Below are 20951 nucleotides of genomic sequence, written 5' to 3' on the forward strand. Positions count from 1 at the left end.
TTTTCTTTCTTTTTCCTTTTTTTTTTTTTTTTTTTGAGACAGAGTCTTGTGCTGTCACCCAGGCTGGCATGCAGTGGCATGATCTTGGCTTATTGCAACCTCTGCCTCCCAGGTTCAAGAGATTCCCGTGCCTCAGCCTCCCGAGTAGCTGGGATTACAAGCAGCCTGTCACCACACCGGATAATTTTTGTATTTTTAGTAGAGACGAGGTTTTACTATGTTGGCCAGACTGGTCTCGAACCCCTGAACTTGGGTGATCCACCCACCTTGGCCTCCCAAAGTGCTGGGATTATAGGCATGAGCCACCACGCCCGGCCTAGTTTTCCTTTTTCAAAAATGATTGTGCTATAAGAATCACATACAATTATAAGAAGAATCATGTTTCAAAGTTTCTTCAGCATTTTTAAGCACCCTCAATAACTTAGAAATACTTATAAAAACCAATATGCTAATCATAAATACTTCAGATAATTACATCTCGTTAGTACAATCAACTGGTTAAAATAAACTAAGAACTATTTATTTAAGACTACTTTATGTCACTCTAAGACTTGAAAGCAATACATCTGTGTTTATTTTTATTACTCAACCACTCTGATGTTTTATTAATTCAGACTGTTCTTCCCCAGAGGAAAGGTGGTTTCCTATAAAGAGCAACTGATCACTGCTGGATATTTGTATGGTGTTAAAGCTTTATGAAGAGCTTTCTGGTCCTGCTTCCTCATCTGGAAATGGCAAAAATGCTTTCTCTGGTTACCTCTCAAAGTTATTGTAATAGTAAGTAAACAATATGAAGGGTCTCTAGATCGAAAAATCACTATAAAAAATATATGGAACACTTTAATCACTCCAAATTTGTAATGCTTTGCTTCATGCCAAATGGACATGATGTTTCACCGTGTTTGGTTTTCTGGATGATTTTTGCCATCTGCATTCCTCTGGCAGCTGTATTTAGAAAAATATTCAAGTATATACCTTTGACATGCCTCACCAAATCAAAACAGAAACATTCACACTTGCATAAAAACTCTAAATATATAAAAAGTGAACACTAACACAAATCATATGGAAAAGCAGAAAAGAACTTTAAAGCTCAAAGGTACCTTAGAAGTGTTAAAATCTACCTTTCTCATTTTAGGAGTTATAAAAATAAGGCCAAACATAGGATGTGACTTACCAACAGATTGCACATATCCCTCGCCCAGAGTTTTTAATAGAGTCTTTGAGAACTACTATTAAAATAAATTACATTCCCTATTTAAAAAGCCACAGGGTGACACAGGAGAACCAAGTAAATAAATGCAAGATTGAAAAGGTTTGGGTCTTTAAAAACAAATAAACAAAAACAGACAAAATTGTGAACATGTCTAGCATTTAGACACTGAGCTTTTACAACCATTAATAGGATGTAAATTATTAACCAGTGAATAGACAAAGTGGTGTCTGTGGCAGGCATGTTCCAGGTTTTTACATTTTATAAATCGAAAGCGAGGTGCCTACATTAACTCAGTACACTGCACATTATTTGATGCTACAGATAAATCCAAACAGATCAAAAATCCATAATAGTTGTTTATGATTATTTTCTAAACTATGTCTCATTTAACAGTAAAAATCAATTTGTATTCCCTGAGTACAAACTGTCTAGGGAATAAGAAAAAGCAAACCCAGAATTATAAAACTGTCCTAAAAAACCCATTTGCAGAAAATGGAGAATTGTTTGTGCTACGTATAGCCAATACCCTGACATAGAAATACAATTATTTCTGATTAATTTAGGCTCCTGGATTCTCTTTATAGATAGCTAGTATAAAGGAATGTAAACACTAGAGATTACAAAAGCATCTCTTAAAAGGTTATTCAAAACAAAAACCCAACTTGCAAACGGTTTGCCTACTTCCCTCCCTGCATATTCTATTTGAGAAGGTAGCTGTTCCTACATTGAAACATAAGGAATTAGATCTTCATAAGGTATCCCAAAGAAAAGTATTTAGAAAATGTTCACTGACTACACATTTTAAAAGAATCAGTGACACTGATTCATTACCCACAGAGCCATAAGCATGAGTCACTAGTCTCTTAGACTTCTTTTTTAACAAGTAATCTTGTTTCAGGTTTTTCAGTCACCCATCCATAAGAATAACGTTGCACTCAAATAATAACACAAGATGATAAAGAAAACTAAGGTGTCATGAAACAAGTTGCAGACATAGAAAATTCTATTTAATCCAGCATTCACTCATGATGAACATGTCTGCAAGTTAAAACAAAATGATTCTAACTTTCAATCAGATTCTCCCAACAACCAGTAAGAGAAAAGGAAGTGTTAATTATTAACTACCCTAATTATGGCATTCTGGGAAAATATTTCCTAAAAAATGTATTTCCCAAATTTGCCTTCTTTCATGGGATATTAAAGTTTTTTAAAATGAAAAATTAATTTGGGCAAAGTTCAACAAAGTTATATGGCTTTCTTTTTTTCACAGAAAGACCTGTCAAAGTCTTTAACGCTGAAATTCACTGTCGTCTTCGAGGGGAAGAGTAGCATGCAACATTTTTCAAACTTAGTCCATGCAATCTTTTTTCTGTGGAGCATCTCACAGGATATACTTTGGGAAATGCAGTTCTAGAACTACATGGAGTCCATCTCCATGATATAACTAAGGCCTTATCTATAACCTAATAATAGAAGCTCTTCTCCTGTGTCTTAACTGGAGGAAATTATTCTTAGCCCACATCTACCTACCACATCCAGAGTTTACAAGACTGAACTGTGGAAATTTGGGGCTAACAACTGATTCTTTCCCTCTATCTGCCCATGAGCAACAAAAAGCCTGCTGTAACAATGTTCTAGCTCTAATTGTGCTGGACTGCGTCTCCTGAAATCTTCTCTCTAAAAACCAACCACCTAGATTCACAAAATAGCTGTTTTAAAAACATACACATAAAAGAACCCAAACTGTGACCATTAATTCTCCTAAAATTCAGTAGGTAAATATCAAACTACAGCTGTTCATAAACAGTGGCAAGAATTAGAAAACAGTAAATAATTAACTCTCAAAAAACATGGCAATCATCCATATAAGGTAATTTTGATATGAACAATTTTTTAATATCTGACCTATTAGACTAATGGAGCTAAAACACCACTGGATTCCTTCTGTTTCTCTGCCTTCAAAATTTTTGTGGATTTTGTCATTGGGGTTAAGTAATCTCATTAGTTCCTTATTTCTAAGGTAATTCCATTCATAATCAGGCAAATATTATGAGGTGGCCCTGTTTTTTCCCAAAAGAGATATGTACCCATTTAGAGAACCCAAAACTATGCCATATCTATAATGCACCAGGCTAACACAGCAGGACTGCTTATCACTATACAAATAATCACGTAAAAATTACCCTTTGGTGCCACAAGATGGCAGTCTTTCAATAATTAAACCTTAAACTATCTCAAATTGCAACCCGCCCTCTTTCCCAAATTGGTGAACTATTCATTTATTTTGATATTAAGAAGTTGGACTTATAAGTTATTTAACATCAGTTTTTAAAAGATCTACAAAGCCATATGATGTGACACAACACAAACTCCTGATTCAAAGAATATTTAAAGATAGACACACTTGTTTTCCACTAACACAGGAGAAACAGTCTAACATTCTCATTTGCTTCTTGGTAGAACGTACATTACTTTTGGCAAAGAGAAGCCTGTCAAGGTAATGTCATTTTTTTGTTTTCAAGAGCTTAATTTTTTTAGGGTAATCCAGGTAAATAAGTGTTAATTACAACATAAAAATAACAAATGAATAAATACAAATTAGATAAATTACACAGAATTTAAAATTAAATACTTTTACTAAAACAAAATATAATCAATAAACTATTATCTACCCTGCTATAGTTTGTGTTTTTTTTAATCTTAAAAAAAACCTGCACAAAGCAAAACAAAACAAAACAAAACTGGTTTTTGCTTAAAAGCACTGGTGTGTGAATATATGTTTATTTATTTAAGATAAAAATTTTTTCTTGATGTTCAAAGCTTCCCTGCCCTATCAGGTTCAACAGTGAAGGTCACAGCCAGCCCTTAGGGCCAGAACAGTGTTTTCAAACTTGGACTAGAAAACATTCAAAGCTATATCAATCAACCACTCAGGATCAAACAATGAACAAAGACAATAGTGACTAGGTTAGGTGGGGTGAAGGGAGTGGCTTCCAATGAAGAATTAGCATTATGAGCTGCACCAGGACCCTAACACCTAACACACAAAATAAAGATCAAAGATAAGGATTCTCATTTAAGGGACTGTTGATACTTTGCTTTGTTTCATTTAACTATTTTATCACTGTTGGTGAAACGCAAAAATAAATAGAGCGAAAAAGAATTTGAGAAAGGTAGATTTTGAAGACATTTTTTAAGTGACGTAAGTTTATGTAAAAGACAAAAGTTGCTGCAATTCCAGATGTTCCAATATTAATTTGAAACTTGAAGGCTCTTAAGATAAATATTTTATTCCAGGAAATCTCAAGATAAAAATCCTGAGTTAGTTACAGCTGTTTTTAAGAAACCTGAAAATTGTGGTTACCTGTTACATGACCACAGTCCTTCTGTTGAACACACTAGGCAGTATTTGTACAAATACTGTTAGAAAAACTTGGCTTCTGAAATCTTGGAGGCAGGTTTTTAAGATTTCAACATTTAAATAATATCTTACTCGTGGTTCTTTTACTTTTTAATCTTCTTTTGTTAAAATAAATTGGGGGCATAAACACAGCATAAAGCCTACTGAAATTCAGGAAGTAAACTAGATTTACCTACACCAAACAGTAAAGCAAGGAGGTGTTGCCAAACCACCCTTACATTGAGATGGTTCGCCAGTGTGGTGTGTTAATCATCTGTAGTGAACTCATTATTGTAATTAAAAATCTTCATCGATATTAACCTATTAAAGATATTGCCTATGTGAATTTATCATAGGCACAATAGAATTACAGATTTCTACAAGTAAATAAGATGTCAAATATTTTGTTTTCAGTAATTTCAATAGCATTGTGTGTCCCCTGGAAATAATTCATGTCTCTCAATTAGTATTGCAGTGGATATTATCCAAAAGTAAGATAAAAGTTTAAAGAATATATCTGATTTTCATAGTGCAATAACAGAAAGAAACTAGAGACAGATCAACGGGCTAAAGTAGTAATCAGACTGGCACACATTTCAAAAAAATCCATGGTGTGACTGCCCAGGCGAGGTGAAACTGAAGACAATGTGCTTCCGGTCAAAGAGCCAGTGAGAGAGCCAGAAAGTGAATGGCTCTCTGCAGTTGTGGAATCAAAACTTGATCTTGGTCTGTGTAAGCCAGCAGCAGAACAGGAACGCTGAGGTGTTGAGGAACCAGACCTCTGCTCCACTACTTCATCTGAAATGGACCAAAGAAGAGCAATTTATATGGAAAGTATATATGCCCAAGCCCTTCCTATGAATTTATGATATTCAGAATATTAAGTAAACACATCTGAGCAAGGGCAACTTAATAATGAATGTCATGTTTCAGTGTTGTAGAAGCACAGTCCTCTTCCTTCCAACAATCATAACAAACATCGCTACCAATCACAACACTTGCACACAGTCAAAATGTGGCCCCTAAGTCCTTCTCAAATCGGAGTATTCGGCATTGATATTGGAATCAAACTGATATCTCTGCATGTGAAGAAAGCATACCCTTGACAACTTATTTTCTTCTAGCCTATCAACAAAAAAAATCATTAAGGTAAAAATAAAAGTTACCATCATATATTGCCTTGGGGAGGTGGAGGGCAAAGTGAGAGAAATCTTGTTAAAACTGCAGATTCTATGATTCCCAGGACCAATCTCCAGAAATTCTGATTTGATAGGTCTGGAGTGGCTCCCAGGGATCTGCGTTTTAATAACAACAACATGTAATTTCGATGAAAGAGGTCTGGGATCCATATAAACACTACCATACATAGTTGATGGTAGTTCAAGAGTAAAATTTAAATGCTTTGTTTAAAACAACTTCCCTAACTCTAAACTCAGTTCCACTCTTGTTCCATCCAGCACCTGACCCTTGGTTTATTCTGGTTTTATCCCACTTGGGCCTCTGAAATGAATAATCAGATTTGGTTTACCCAAGTTTAATTCTTGGCACACACTAAGTTCTTGGACATGACAATTTTCCCTGACGCCTTTGGCTCCTTGATTGCCATGGGTACCTAAATCCAACCCAAATCCCAATGGAGACCTATTTGGTCACCCTGGCCACCCAGGATGAGGAAAGGTGATGAAGGGGAAAGTTTAGACACTACAATACTAACTAATAAAATATGAATGGAGAAATGTGACAAAGAATCTGACAAGTCAGTTAATTTTGAAAAGTAAAACCTGCTTCCCTGTTGTTCCTTACTTGTGCTCCACGGCCAACACTTCAAATGATTCTTTTATGCCACGGAGATACTTCTTGTGGAAAGATGCCAGGTAAGAGGTATTCAACATGTCTTTCATCCTTTTCACTTCACTTACATTTTGGTTAAGTCTAGATTGCTTAAAAACCAGCGCAGGACCTACCCACCGGATGTCTTCGAGATGATTTTAACATCTGGTCAACTAGTGCCAAGTTTTATCTTCTCAGAGCTCATGCATGCATAGCTTCCTTACCATCAATGCTTTTAAAGTCCAAAAGATAGCTCCTGTTATCAACCAGGTAAAGTTGTAAGCTCATTTTCACGTAATTGCCAGTCACTGGATTTTTTCTTCTTACACGAAGATGGTATGCATTCACTACCTAAAGTGAAAAATCAATAAAAATAATAAACTACAAAATATCTACCTTTTTATGCAAAAAAAAGTCAAAACAAGTAACTAATAGGGGTGAGGTAGGAAAGGAATATTGAATAATTTTTTTATATTACCGGTAGTTTACTTTAGTATTTATTTAATCCCCACTAGCAGTACTGTATGGCAATTAAGATTTAAAGGAAAAGCTACTTGAATAAATTTGGGGTACTGAAGAAAAAAGTGAAAGATAAAAGAAAAGCTTAAAGAAAACCCAGAGATTACATAGGGTCTAGCTTTCACTCTAGATAAGCATCAACTCTAAAACATCAATTCTAATTTGGTTGTCCAGTCTCTGCCTGAACATGTTCATGGATGATTATGGAGTAGAAGGAACAAAGAGGACCAGGCACGGTGGCTCATGCCTGTAATTCCAACACTTTGGGAGGCCAAGGTGGGTGGATTGCCTGAGCCCAGGAGCTTGAGACCAGCCTGGGCAACATGGTGAAACCCTATCTCTACAAAAACATACAAAAAAAATCAGCCGAGTGTGGTGGCAGGCGCCTGTAGTCCCAGCTACTAGGGAAGCTGAGGTGAGAATATCTTCTCACCTCAGCCTGACCCTGGGTTGCAGTGAGCCAAGATCGCGCCACTGCACTCCAGCCTGGGCAACAGAGTGAGACCCTGTTCAAAAAACAAACAACAACAAAAAAAACAAAAAAACAACACTTCTTTGGATTTTCAAAACATCTGTGGTACTAGTTTCAAAATATTTCAGTACAGAATTTTAAAAATGTTAACATCTCTTTTTTAACTAAATAAGACTGCTCCAAAACAGAGAGATCTGTTTTTTAAATGATTTTAATAAAATATTCATTTCATGTACAAATAATAAAATGAAAATGACTGATTTATTTGAACACGTCAAATGCATATTTATGTGGTAAGTTTGCACATTTTTCTTCTTCCTTTAAAAGTTCACAATCCTCAAGAAAAGAACAAGAGTGAAAGGCATATCTGAAAAGAAAAAATGCCCCTCCCTACACATATACTCAAATAGAACTGAAATGAAATTGAGCACTAATTTTTAAGAAAAGCAAACTGTGGGCTGAGAGTAAGGAAAATGTACTCCAAGTATTAAAAGCACTAGCCAAATAAAAGAGAATATCACAACTTGGAGAAAAGTGTTTATTAACTGAGTAAATATGTCCTGATAATATAATTTGTATTGACCACTAGCTATTACAGTCTCTGTATTACTCTGTCACCTAAAAAAAAAGAAAAGAAAAATAACCTCCCTAAAAAAAAAAAAAAGAGAAAGTAAAAACATACTATCTTTGAAGACACTCATGATTTTTCATTGCTATGTTGCATGCTGAAACTGGTAAGCTATTTTCTCAGATGATTTCTAGTTGATTACTTTTTTCTTGACCAAGAACACTTCTATAATTCAAAATATGTTGGTTCCCAGTATCAACCACTTTTCATCCTTATAGAGGTTATTTGTTTTGTTTTTAATGTGCATAGCATATTACCAGAAAAAGTTGGGCTTAATACTCAACTCAGGAGCTCAGAGCAGCTTATAATATAGAAAAATGGCTTCTACAAATGATCTTATTACATTATAATTTCCTACCTTCCATTCAAAATCCAGCTGCTTCATAGCTCGGTAAACTTCAGCCATAATGTCATACGGTTTGCTCTGACTTCGGATTCCAAGATGCCACTTGGCTTTTTTCACAGCTAAAGATTTGGGCTTAGTCGTATTCAGTGCGTCCAATGGACATCTTGCTTTGGGGCTGTCTGCTATAAGAGGTGGCATTCTTTCTGGATGAGGTTTCAGGCCTGGGGGAATATGCATGGCACTATCGTCCATAAAAGAACCAGATGGAGGACTAGAGGCGAGGTAGAACTCACTGGCTTGGTTCATTATTCTCCGATTGTCAATGATAAGATGATAAGCCACTGCAAGCTGGTCTTGAGGGTCACCACTATATAAACTGTTCATTACTTCAGATTCTGTACATTCAAATTTTTCACACACTTCTTTCACAGCCTCATCATCAATGACGTTAGCATCATAGGAAGGGTCTTCAGGAAATAAGTAACTGGGCAAATCTTGTTTAAACCATTCATGCTCTCTAGGAAAAACACCACAATACACTATTGTAAGACACGGTTTGGCAAGTCCAAATAATTTAGACATAGGGCAATAAAATAGAATATAATCAAAAGATCTGGTCTCTAAACCTAGCTCTGCCACTTACTAGCTATGTGATCCTGAGCAAGTTAATTACCCACTAGCCTTGAATAACTATGGTTATTAAGACTTGGCATTTGGACGACATTTTCTCAAAAATGAAAAAAGCGAGCCCATCGCTTTAAGGAAAACAACCAGCAATATTTGTTGCCAATGATAAAATTCAAGCTTTCAAGCAAAAATTTCAAATTTTGTATTATTTGTATGAGTTTAACAGCTTCGCAATACTTAAAGACTTTCTGATAAAGTTGGTGTTAATAATAATAAATATGCTTTTTTTCTTATTCAACCACTTATCTGAATGAGGTCAGACCTTCTTTACACACTTCAACTAATACAAAATAATGCAACAGACTGAATGAAGAAGGTATGAAAACCACACTTCAGCTAATACAAAATAGTGCAACAGATTGAATGAAGAAGGTATGAAAACCTAGTTGTCTTTGATATAAAGTAATCCTTCTCACAATTTTGTTTGGAAAATATGGTTGTTTTTCATGAAAAATGTATTATTTAACATAGTTATTTTTAAGTAAATTACATATTTTCTTAATTTCTCAGTTTTAATTCTAATATAGTAAATATTGATAGATATAACCTACATTTTAAAAAATCCCCCTTGAGGTCCTCAATAATTTTTAAGAGTTATAAGATTTTAAAATCAAAAAGTTTGAGAACTGCTCTCCTAAGCCTTATTTTCTCACACTTCTGGGCCTTTGCGCTTGATGTTACTATTGTTATCCTAGAATACCAAACCATTTTCATCTAACACAAACTACTCCTTTGAGATTGTTTAGACATTATTACCTGGTAGAATTGGGCATCCCCTAAGTTCAGATGAAGATATATTTTGACTGAATGTCTTCTATTCACTGATTAATTTATTTTTGAATATTTACTGAGGACATACTATGGACAAAAAGAAACATTCCTCGCAAAGATTATATTTCAGCTGAATAGAGATTAAACAAATATACATAAAATATAGTTACAAATACACAAATATGCCAATCTTGTGATAAAGATTGCAAGAGAAATTGCATAGAGTAAAATGAGAGTATATAATTTAGAATGAGAGGCGGGTGATCAGGGAAGCCACTCTGAGTAATATTTAAGCTGACACTAGAATGATCTGAAGTCAGCTATGCAAAGAGTTGTGGAACAGATATTCCCAGCAAAAGAAACAATATGTGCAAAGACCATGAGAAAAGAAAGAGTTATGCTGTGCTCTAGGAACCGGAATGAGCTCAACATCATGAAAGAAGAATGAGTTATGAGATGGAGTGCCAAATGAAATCAGATATTTCTAAGAATTATAGGCCATAAAAAGGAAATCTCATGATTTGAACTGGTGGTTGATGAAAATCATTGAAGGATTTTAAAGAGACAGGGTAAAATAACCTAGTTATCATTCCGTAAAGATCATTTTGTTTGTGGTACAGAAAATGAATTGAAAAGATAAAAATGATGATGGTGATGCTAGTTGCAATAGTCCAAGTAAGAAATAATGGTGTGTCAGGCCCTGAGGATATGTACAAAGATAAAACTTCTACCAGCTACTAGACTTTTCTATCACCATACATTCTTTTAGTTGTTGATTTTTTTCTTAATCTTGCCCAGTAAACTGACAACTTCTTGAAATAGTGACCATATCTTATTTAGCTCTACCCTACTACCTAGCAGAGTAAATGCTCAATAAATGCTGCATATATGATAAATAGACAAAGTATGGACACAAAAAAAATTTCATTCATGTGTTTATTGGCTATATAATAATATTAAGCACCTATTAATGTTCAGCAATAAAAATAACTTGAGATAGATCTTTTCTATATATTTTTTTTTGAGATGGAGTCTCGCTCTGTCACCCAGGCTGGAGTGCAGTAGCGCAATCTTGGCTCACTGCAACCTCTGCCTCCCAGGTTCAAGTGATTCTCCTGTCTCAGCCTCCTGAGTACCTGGGATTACAGGTGCACACCACCACACCCAGCTACAAAAGAAGTAAAAGAAGACAAAAAATTATGTTACATGTCTAATATTTTTAAAATATCAATGACAAATAGAAAAGTTAAGCACTTTCAAAATAAACTCAAAAAATCTATTATTCCATAAAACAATAAAATACCAGCAAAAACTGTGAAAATCAACTTTTTCAGAACCTTGGAAATTAACCAAAAACTGTGAAAATCAACTTTTTCAGAACCCTGGAAATTAACCAAAGGCTTGCAACAATCTGAAGACTGTTTATTCAAGAAAAATGGCTGAATCTCAATAAGAAAGGTGAGATTTGTGGCTTTTTAAGTTGCCCTAAGTCCACTTCCCTTTGTCCAGCTCCATGGCAGCCTTGAAAACCAACAGCCTCATAATCACAGAGCTAAGAAAACAGGAGCTTAACAATCACTGGGGCATTGAGGTGGGGAGAATAGAGCAGCAGAATAGTTTAGAGCTCCCCAAAAATCTTACCATGAGAGAACTGTCATTATTTTACATGTCTAGCAGTTCTCTGGAAACCACTCACAAGCCTCGTTTTTATGTGACCTGACTCAGAGCTTACTCCTGCAAACAGCCTTCTCCCCACAGCATTTGTTAAAAAAGAAAAAAAAAATCAATGGCAACTGTCTAACATTCCAACTGCCTGAAGCAGCAGTGAAAGTTGGGTAAATGAAAAGCTGACCAAAACACTTAAAAGGAAAAATTAGGAAACACAATTTCCAGAGGGGTCTTTGGAAAGCTCTGATATATTTCTGGGACTCAGAAAGGGCAGAAACAAATGCAGGGTTGTGTGTTTGCCTGAGAAAAAACTGAAAGGGCCATAATTTCTCACCACTGGCAGATTTTGAGGCTCTGCACAAGCCGGAAGTGAAGGCTAAGGCAGAGTTATAACTGCCTGTTGGAGCACTGAGGATATACCCCAACATCACACAGAGCCCATCAGCAAAGGATGGGAGACTTATTAGATCAGGGCATTTAAGGAAATTTTTATCTAATCACTAGCTGATCATTAAGCTAACCAAAGAGAGATTTCAGTAGCCATATATAGAAAAGAATACAGATTTTACAGAATCAGATCAGGAAAATCACTAAACAAACAAACAGGAGCAGCAGCAACAACATATGACAATTATAAACTCTAGGTATATACACCCAAGAGAAATGAAAGCATAGCCATACAAACTGTGTATGTAAATGTTCATGGAAACAGTAGTCATAAAAGCCACAAATTAGAAACAATTCAATCTTCATCAACTAATGCATAAACAAAATGTAGTATATTCATACACTGGAATATTTTTCAAGCAAAAAAAATGAAGTACTAATACTTGCTACAATAGGAAAGTACTTTATAAACATTATGCTAAATGACAGACACCAGATGCAAAAGACCACATACTGTATGATTCCATTTATATGAAATGTCCAGAACAGGCACAAACACAGAAAGTAGATTAGTGGTTGCCAGGGGATAGGAGGAAGGGGAAATGGGGAGTGACTATTAGTGTGTATAGTTTCTTTCAGGGATGACAAAAAAGTTCTGGAATTAGATGGCCGTAATGATTATGGAACTTTGTGAATATACTAAAAGCCAGTGAATTATACAATCTAAAGGGATAAATTTATGATATGTGAATTATATTTTTAAAATTAGTTTTAAAAAACAATAAGGAAACAATCTAACTTTGATTTCTAATTCATTAATTTAGTCAAATGGCCATAATTGCTTGTAATAACTGACAATTTTAAAAGCCATCCTTCTAGCTTTTGATTTTCAGGAGTCAGTTTCTGAACTAACTCTACCAAAGTGAGCAGTAACTAGGATGTTTATGAAGGTTCATCTGAGACAAAAGCAATTCACTTCACATGGGCTATTATTATACAGGCATCAGAAATTATATTTTTCTATCACTACTACCTGATACCTGAAATTGATATATGACTTAAGGTTAGATTTTAAAGACTATCAAATTTTAGAAACCTCATGATATGCCCAAATTTCTTTTTTTAAGTGCGGCTAAAAGGTTTTCAAATATTCCCTCAAAAATAATAATAGCTAATATTATGTTCTAGACATTGTTCTAAAAGCTTTAATTATATTAAGTTGAATATTTGCAGTTTCTGATATTCAATCATTTTCAGACCTACTTATATGGCAATTTCACATGGTTTGATCTATGACTACACTCCCCAAAATTCTAATATATGTAGGAAGTAACTAAGTTGCACATTGCTAATAAACAGATGCACTGGGATTTGTGCTCAGTTGAACTTCAGACCTCTCACCTTAACTATGATAACATTAATACTATTACTAAGCTTAAGATACCTGGAGAACAAAAAGATGTGTTTTCCATGAAAATAATATCTCTCTTGTTTACCACTATATTCCCAGCACCTAGCACAAGACCTTGCACAGAGCAGATGTGAAACAAATATTTGTTGAGTGAATAAAAGCAAATATGGTTAAATAAGCAAATAAATATGAAGATATATTTTCGAACTTCCAATGGCTATCTTACAAGAAAATAATAGATGTACAAAAATAATATTGAGACAGTAAGTATGTAGTAGCATAAGAGATAAATAAAATATGATAGATTGAAAGAAGGATAGATATCACAGAACTGATGTAACAATTTGGAATAGTAGAAATGGCACAGGTTTTGAATTCAGGTTAAGTTCCAAGTTGAGCCCCGTTGTGCTCCTTATTAGTTGTGTAATTTTCAACAAACACAGATTTACTCAACATTTAATATGTGTTAGACCTTGTGCATTTTGCTATGAATAATTGGTCCCTAATTTAAAGTAATTTATAATTTAATAGGGGCAAACAGATACATAAATCATGATGTAACCTTCCTGAGCTTCAGTTTCATGGTTTGTAAAATGGTTTATAGCTATCTATGAAAAGTCAGTGCAATAACATAAGTCAAGCCATAAAGCAAAATGCTTGGTATTTTGTAATTTTTCAATGATTAGTAATTCTTTTCCCTATTGAACTATATTTTATCAAATCAAGAATTCCCTAACATTGGCCAGGTGTGGTGGCTCATGCCTGCAATCCTAGCACTTTGGGAGGCCAAGATGGGAAAATCGCTTTAGGCCAGGAGTTCAAGACCAGCCTGGTAAACATAGCAAGACCCTATCTCTTTAAAAAAAAAAAAAAAGAATTAAAAAAATGAAAAGAATTCCCAAACATTAAAAAATTGAATATAGATAAGTAAATATATATATGACATAAGTAAAAAAAGACGAAAACTATAGATTCGAGTTATCATATTAAAGTACAGAGATGAATGACACTTTCATGCCATCTTCCTACGTACAAATTAACTCTTCCCAGTAAATATATTTACATTTTTCTTCTGAAGTCTATAAATATACAAACATCTGTTTCAAAGCAATGAATCAGTATTATTACCATTTGACTTTTTTTTTAACAAAAAAAATTTTAATATAGATGGGCTGTCACTATGTTGACCAGGCTAGTCTTGACCTTCTGGCCTCAAGCAATCTTCCCATCTCAGCCTCGCAAAGTGTTGGGATTACAGGCATGAGCCACTGCCCCCAGCCTATTACTATTCTAAATGTATATGCTGATATGAGCAGCTGCAAATATACCAGCATGTCTAATTTTCTAAGGAAAAGTCAATTAACAGAAGTATATATGCTAAAGAACTATAAACACAAAGGGCTTTTTTCCTGCTAAGTTCATTTTTATAATTAAATCTGGTGGCTAATTTACATTTTTACATTGTTATACATGAGGTCTGGAACACTGAAGAAAGGCTGGGAAAAGAAAATGATACATAAATGCAAAAAGAATCATCAGTCCTTGCCTGTATGAAATCAGCAGCAGTCACATAAACAGCTATCTCAGCCATCATTTAAATATTCCAAAGGTCAGAGGTCTCAAAACAGTCTTTTCTGGAACTGGGTGCAATGACTCACACCTGTAATCCCAGCACTTTGGGAGGGCAAGGTGGGTGGATCGCTTGAGCTCAGAAGTTCAAGACCAGCCTGGGCAACATGGCAAAACTCCATTTCTACTAAAAATACAAAAAAAAAAAAAAAAAAAAAATTAGCTGGGTGTGGTGGCTCGCGCCTATAGTCCCAGCTACTCAGGAGCCTGAGGTGGGAGGATCACCTCAGCTTGGGAGGTTGAGGCTACCTACAGTGAGCTGTGATCACACTACTGCACCCCAGCCTTGGCGACAGAGTGAGACCCTGCCTTAAAAAAAAAAAAAAAAAAAGAAAAGAAAAAAAGTCTTTGCTGGCTAATGATGAAAAGGGGAAGAGTTCTGGAAAGATGTCAAAAGAACATGTTTGTAAACAAACACAGATGAAATCTTAGGTAAGAACAAAAAACCTCTAAGAAACATGCCTTGATAAGTCATAGGCAGGATGCAATTAATCATCTTGCTACTATACACAGGTGTGGGATATACAAAGGTCATATTCATAGGCGCATCAGCAATGGCACTTTCCAAACTTTCTCAAGTGACACAAAAGCCTTCACAGTAAGCTGACTAGCAGCTATTGAATTCAAAAACTTAGCAAAACTTTTTATGCTTTATGTCTTTAACCATATTAAAATACAAAATCTCACCCTATTTCTCCATTTGAAATTTCTTCAGACACTTTCTAAGCATACCATCTTTCCAGGCCTTTTAGCATTGTGTAGTCAAAGATGAATAAGACACACTCTCTACCCTGATATCATAATTTAAGAGAGAAAAAAGACACACTGAGAAATAACTAGATACAGGATGAGAATTAAATAATAAAAGCATGAACAAAATGTTGATAAAACAGAAATGGAAGCACCTGTGGAAATCACAAAAGGGGTGGCATGAACTTTAATGGATGAATGGAAGTCTATCAGGTCAAAAAAGAAACAAGAAAAGGCATCAAGGCAAAGTGAATAATATAAACAAAGACAAGAAGGCATAAAATCTATGTTAGGTTTGAGAAACAAGGACAAGTTCAATGTGGCTGAAGCATGAGTACTGGGGGTGAGGTGGTGAGGGCAGGAAATGAAACTTTGGGAGAATCATTTAATTAACATTATTATTCCTATGAGACAATATGCAGAACAGAAACAAAAAGAAAAATCACCTTATGTCTTTGATAGTTGCTCGTTTCAGTGGGTCAACCTGCAGCATATGCATCAGGAGAGTGGCAACAGAACGATTGAGATATTCTGGGATATAAAAGACACCGCCTCGGATCTTCTTAAATAACGTAGGTACATGCTCATCATCAAATGGGAGGGTGCCACAAAGAAGAGCATACAAGATAACACCACAGCTCCAGATATCAACTTCAGGACCTGCATACAATCTAAGAAAAAAGATGACAACACAAACCTGAAATGCAAGTATCACTTTTTCTCTATGTACCCTACTTCTATATATAGGTAGTCTACATTCAGTACATATTCATTTCCAAGGTCTTTAATGAAGTCCATGGCTGCTCCCCAATATTCAGTGTTTGTTCCCCAAAGAGAGTAATGGGGCTAGCCAACTACTATTCAAGCCTGCCAAGTGAATAGGGTATTTTTATTTGTCACAAATTCATTTAACTGAAACATACTAATTAAAATATATAATACTTTCTGTGGTTGATTTTTGAGGGAAACAAAGTAGATGACCACAAACTTGAAAAAATACTATGGTGTATAGGTTAAATCTTTTTCCCAAAGAACTATTACAAGAAAGAAAACATACGTATAATGTATACATATAATAGAATTTCTACTCCTGGCACACCTTTGAAGAATATTAAGACTGGTCACGGTAGCTCACACCTGTAATCCTAACACTTTGGGAGGCTGAGGCGGGTGGATTGCTTGAGGCTACGAGTTTGAGGCCAGCCTGGGCAACATGGTGAAACCCTGTTTCTACTAAAAATACAAAAAATAGCCAGGAATGGTGGTGCACATCTTAGTCCCAGCTACTCAGAAGGCTGAGATGGGAGGATCACCTGAGCCCAGGAGGTGGTACAGTGAGCTGAGATTGTGCCACTGCACTCCAGCCTAGGTGACAGGGCGAGACTCTATCTCAAAAAATAATAATAATAATATATATAAAAAATATATTTTATATATATATAGAGATTTAAAACATTAAAGTACTTCATTAGTACTGTGTAGACAGTATTTATCCTGTAACACATTATCCTGAGTACTTACCACTTCCATTCTCATCACTTCCTAACTCATATGACTGAAATTATCTTTGATCCAGATAACCTATGCTTATAGTATTATTCCTTTTTTCTCTTACGTTTCTACAGCATCACAATTCCCATGATAGCATATTACCATACTCAAACCTGGGTCTGAGGTAACAAAGTAAATCTCTACTATTCTAATGAAAAGAATATAATCTGTTTATATAAAAAATGGTGATTGTTTACATCATTTGCTGTATTGTTCAAACTCCTTGCAATGGACTGAATGCTTATGTCCTCCCAAAATTCATGTGTTGAAATCCTAACCCCCAAGGAGATAGTATTAGGAGGTGGGGACTTTAGGGGGGTGATTAGGTCACTAGTGCAGAGTTCTCATGAATGGGATTAGTGCCCTTATAAAAGCGACCCCAGAGAGATCCCTCGTCCCTTTCACCATGTGAAGTTACAGCGAGCATACAGTAGTCTATGAGGAAGCAGACCCTCACCAGATACCAAATCTGCTGGCACCTTGATCTTGGACTTCCCAGACTTCAGAACTGTGAGAAATACATTTCTGTTGTTTATAAGCTATCACCTTTATTGTATCTTTCTTATAGCAGCCCAAATGGACTAAGATAATTCTTTATCTGCTATTTGCAATAATACTTTTACCATATTTTCTCTCATAGGATTCTGTTAACTTTTAAAATCACATGATCACTGTAGAAAAACTTGAGTTTACCACTGCAATCTGTATAAACATTTTTATAATGTACCAATGAATAAGTTATATGAGTAACTACACAATCTCTACTTGTGCAGTTTAATTTCATGAAACAATATTGTCCCCCAAAATCTCATTCTTCCAAACACAAAATATAAAACAATGCTCTATATACTTTGGAAAATATGCAAAGTATATATTTAGTTCTTTAATAATTAAAGAACTAAATCTAATAAATAAATAATGACACTAGCTTAAATTTAGCAAATTCTCACTCTCTTATCTGCACTTTTGTAACATGAAAGACATGTTAAATCAGGATCTACTTCAGTTATTTTTCCAATGGGGAAAACTTCGTAAGTATATTTATAATGACATCTAAATGAAATGTTTAACATTTTTTAATATAACCATTATCCCTTTAACAATGGAAAAATACATGAACAATCCATTTCTACCACGTTAAAATCTTACCTTCCATAGAGAATATATTGTAATTAAATGTTATCAAAATGAACACAAGATTACAAAAAGCTTATGCTTCACTGATTATTACCTGCCTGAGATGACTTCAGGTGCTGCATAATTTGGAGATCCGCAACTAGTTCTCAGAAATTCACCATCTGACATCATATTAGATAATCCTAAAAATAAAAGTAATGTTTACTTGGTGCTAGATATTTTTAAAAGTAGATAAAGTCATATAAATATGAGCAAAATTTCAAGTCCTGGATCCTCCATATATCATTTTTTTTTTAGTTATTAAAAAAAAGCAGTGGAAAGCATTTAACTGGAAAGAGACCGTCTCAGAGTGCTTACACTATAACAAAAAGCTAAAGCACGTCACATGTATGAGTGAAACTAAATTTCCTTTCTAAATAAAAATGTTGATTCCCATCACAAATGAGGTTATTCTGAAGCATATTAACTTTCCCAAACATGAAAACATCAAAATATTATTTACCTATTTCCATAGTCGAAAGAATAAAATAGAGACTACTACTTTTTTGCCCTATGCTTTCAAAAGCCTCTTTAAATTCTATAATTAGAAACCAGATGGGCCCCACCTCATAAAAAGATTATGTTCCAAAGGTTTTTAATTTAGAAATATTTAATTCAACATAGAAAAAATAACTATTGAACCAAAAATCTAGTTGAGCTATAGTAATAAATAAGTTTCATGATTTAGAGAAGGAAGAGAAATGGAGAAAGTAGTTTCCAGGTTTTTAAATTAAAGACAAGGTATAGACCACAAATAGGCAACAATAGCCGGTACCTTTCTATCTCTTTCTCTTTAATCTCTCACTTCCTAGTCTTTTTCTCAAATACCCTATTAAGGCATCCTTTCCACATATGTTTATCTCAGAAAGTGTTTGGAGTATAAAAATCACATTTTATGTACCTTTTACCCCTGACAAAAACTGTTCTCTAATCAAGTTATTAGACGTTACACCTAAGGACCTCTTTGTGGAGCAATTCAGAAGGGCTTTTTTCCAACTGCATGTATATTTTCAGGTACCTCAGTCTATATGCATTCATCAGGGAAAGTGCCCATACTTTCACGAGATTTTCAAAGAAGTCTGGGACTCCTCCCCTCTCTTCAAAAAAAAAAAAAAAAAACAGTTATGCATCATTTTTTCCTTAGGAGAAAATGCAGATTGAATGGATTTATCTTGATGACAACCTTCTAACTTCTCAAGGTATCTGCATTTTTAAAGTATATTTAATGAAAATTAATGAAAATTTAATTAAATGAAAAAAAAAAAGCTACTGAGGAGATTTCAGCTAATCCCTTTTCATGGTACAGAACGTACAAGGTTGAAATGGAAAGTTCTTAGTTCAATGAGTTGTTATGCTTTAAAAGGTAGCTAGTACATTTCTGAACAACTCTGGAGTTACATACCAAAATCGGCTATCTTGGCATTCATGTGTGCGTCCAACAGGACATTCTCTGGTTTCAGGTCTCGATGAACAACCATATGCCTATGACAGTAATCCACAGCAGACAGAATCTGCTGAAAGAGCCGCCTGGCTTCCATCTCTTCAACCTATCAAGCATAAAAGAAACTGCATTAAGAATATCTGGGGCTGGGCACAGTGGCTCATGCCTGTAATCCCAGCATTTTGGGAGGCCGAGGCAGGTGAATTACCTGAGGTCAGGAGTTCGAGACCAGCCTGTCCAATAAGGTGAAACCCCATCTCTACTAAAAATACAAAAATTAGCCGGGCATGGTGACATGCACCTGTAGTTCCAGCTACTCGGGAGAGTGGGACAGGAGAATTGCTTGTACCAGGAGGCAGAGGTTGCAGTGAGCTGAGATCATGCCACTGCGCTCCAGCCTGGGCAACAGAGCAAGAGTCTGTCTCAAAAAAAAAAAATCTGAGACATCTATTTGACAAGAGTTTTAATTTCATAATTAGGCTAAATATAATTAAGCAAGCTAGAATTATGCTGGAATTCTCAACAAATCAGACAAAATAAACCAGCCAAAAGCTTGTCAAAGCTCAACATGTCAACAGACAAGTTTTTCTTTGTTGCTAAGCAGAAATATTTAAATTTCAATTAATATTATTAAATGTGCACAATGTTTTAGGGAATTGACAGTAAAACAAACTAAAACAGAACATATGTGAAAGTGCTAAGAAAAGGAAATAACTGAACATGATTTTATGGAACAGATTTTAAAAAGCATACACATCATGTTGGCAATTAAGTGAAACATATTTTCTAAAATCAGTATTTCAAAAGGTATGCTTTTTAAGAAAGAAAATTTGTCTAACACTCTATATGTTTAGTTGAGCATTATGGTAAAAGCAACTTCAACCTTGAAGATATCTTTGCAATTGTTCCATTTCCCAATACTTTCCTTTTTATTAGTTTAGAGATTTAGTGTACCAGATAGTATGTTACTCACCCGTCCATGCTTACAGATGTAGTCAAATAATTCACCTCCAGACACATATTCCATTACCATAAAAAAATCTGTTGGAGTGCTGATCACCTGGTATCT

General features: G+C 34.9%; 1 protein-coding gene across 2 annotated transcripts in view; it reads right to left on the bottom strand.

Annotated features, from left to right (window-relative positions):
* Positions 1-20951, bottom strand: part of PRKAA2 (protein kinase AMP-activated catalytic subunit alpha 2) — a 66818-nt gene continuing 45867 nt past the window's right edge. The window contains exons 3-9 of one of the 2 annotated variants that reach the window (XM_063724316.1): positions 20856-20949; positions 19844-19988; positions 18497-18584; positions 16161-16385; positions 8424-8928; positions 6671-6797; positions 1-5414 (exon numbers count right to left, since the gene is read on the bottom strand). In XM_063724316.1, the coding sequence (XP_063580386.1) occupies positions 5176-5414; positions 6671-6797; positions 8424-8928; positions 16161-16385; positions 18497-18584; positions 19844-19988; positions 20856-20915 (1389 nt within the window). In that variant the 5' untranslated portion in view covers positions 20916-20949 and the 3' untranslated portion in view covers positions 1-5175. 2 annotated transcript variants of the gene reach the window in all.

This window comes from Pongo abelii, chromosome 1, assembly GCF_028885655.2.
Source record: "Pongo abelii isolate AG06213 chromosome 1, NHGRI_mPonAbe1-v2.0_pri, whole genome shotgun sequence".
NCBI classification, from domain to species: Eukaryota; Metazoa; Chordata; class Mammalia; order Primates; family Hominidae; genus Pongo; species Pongo abelii.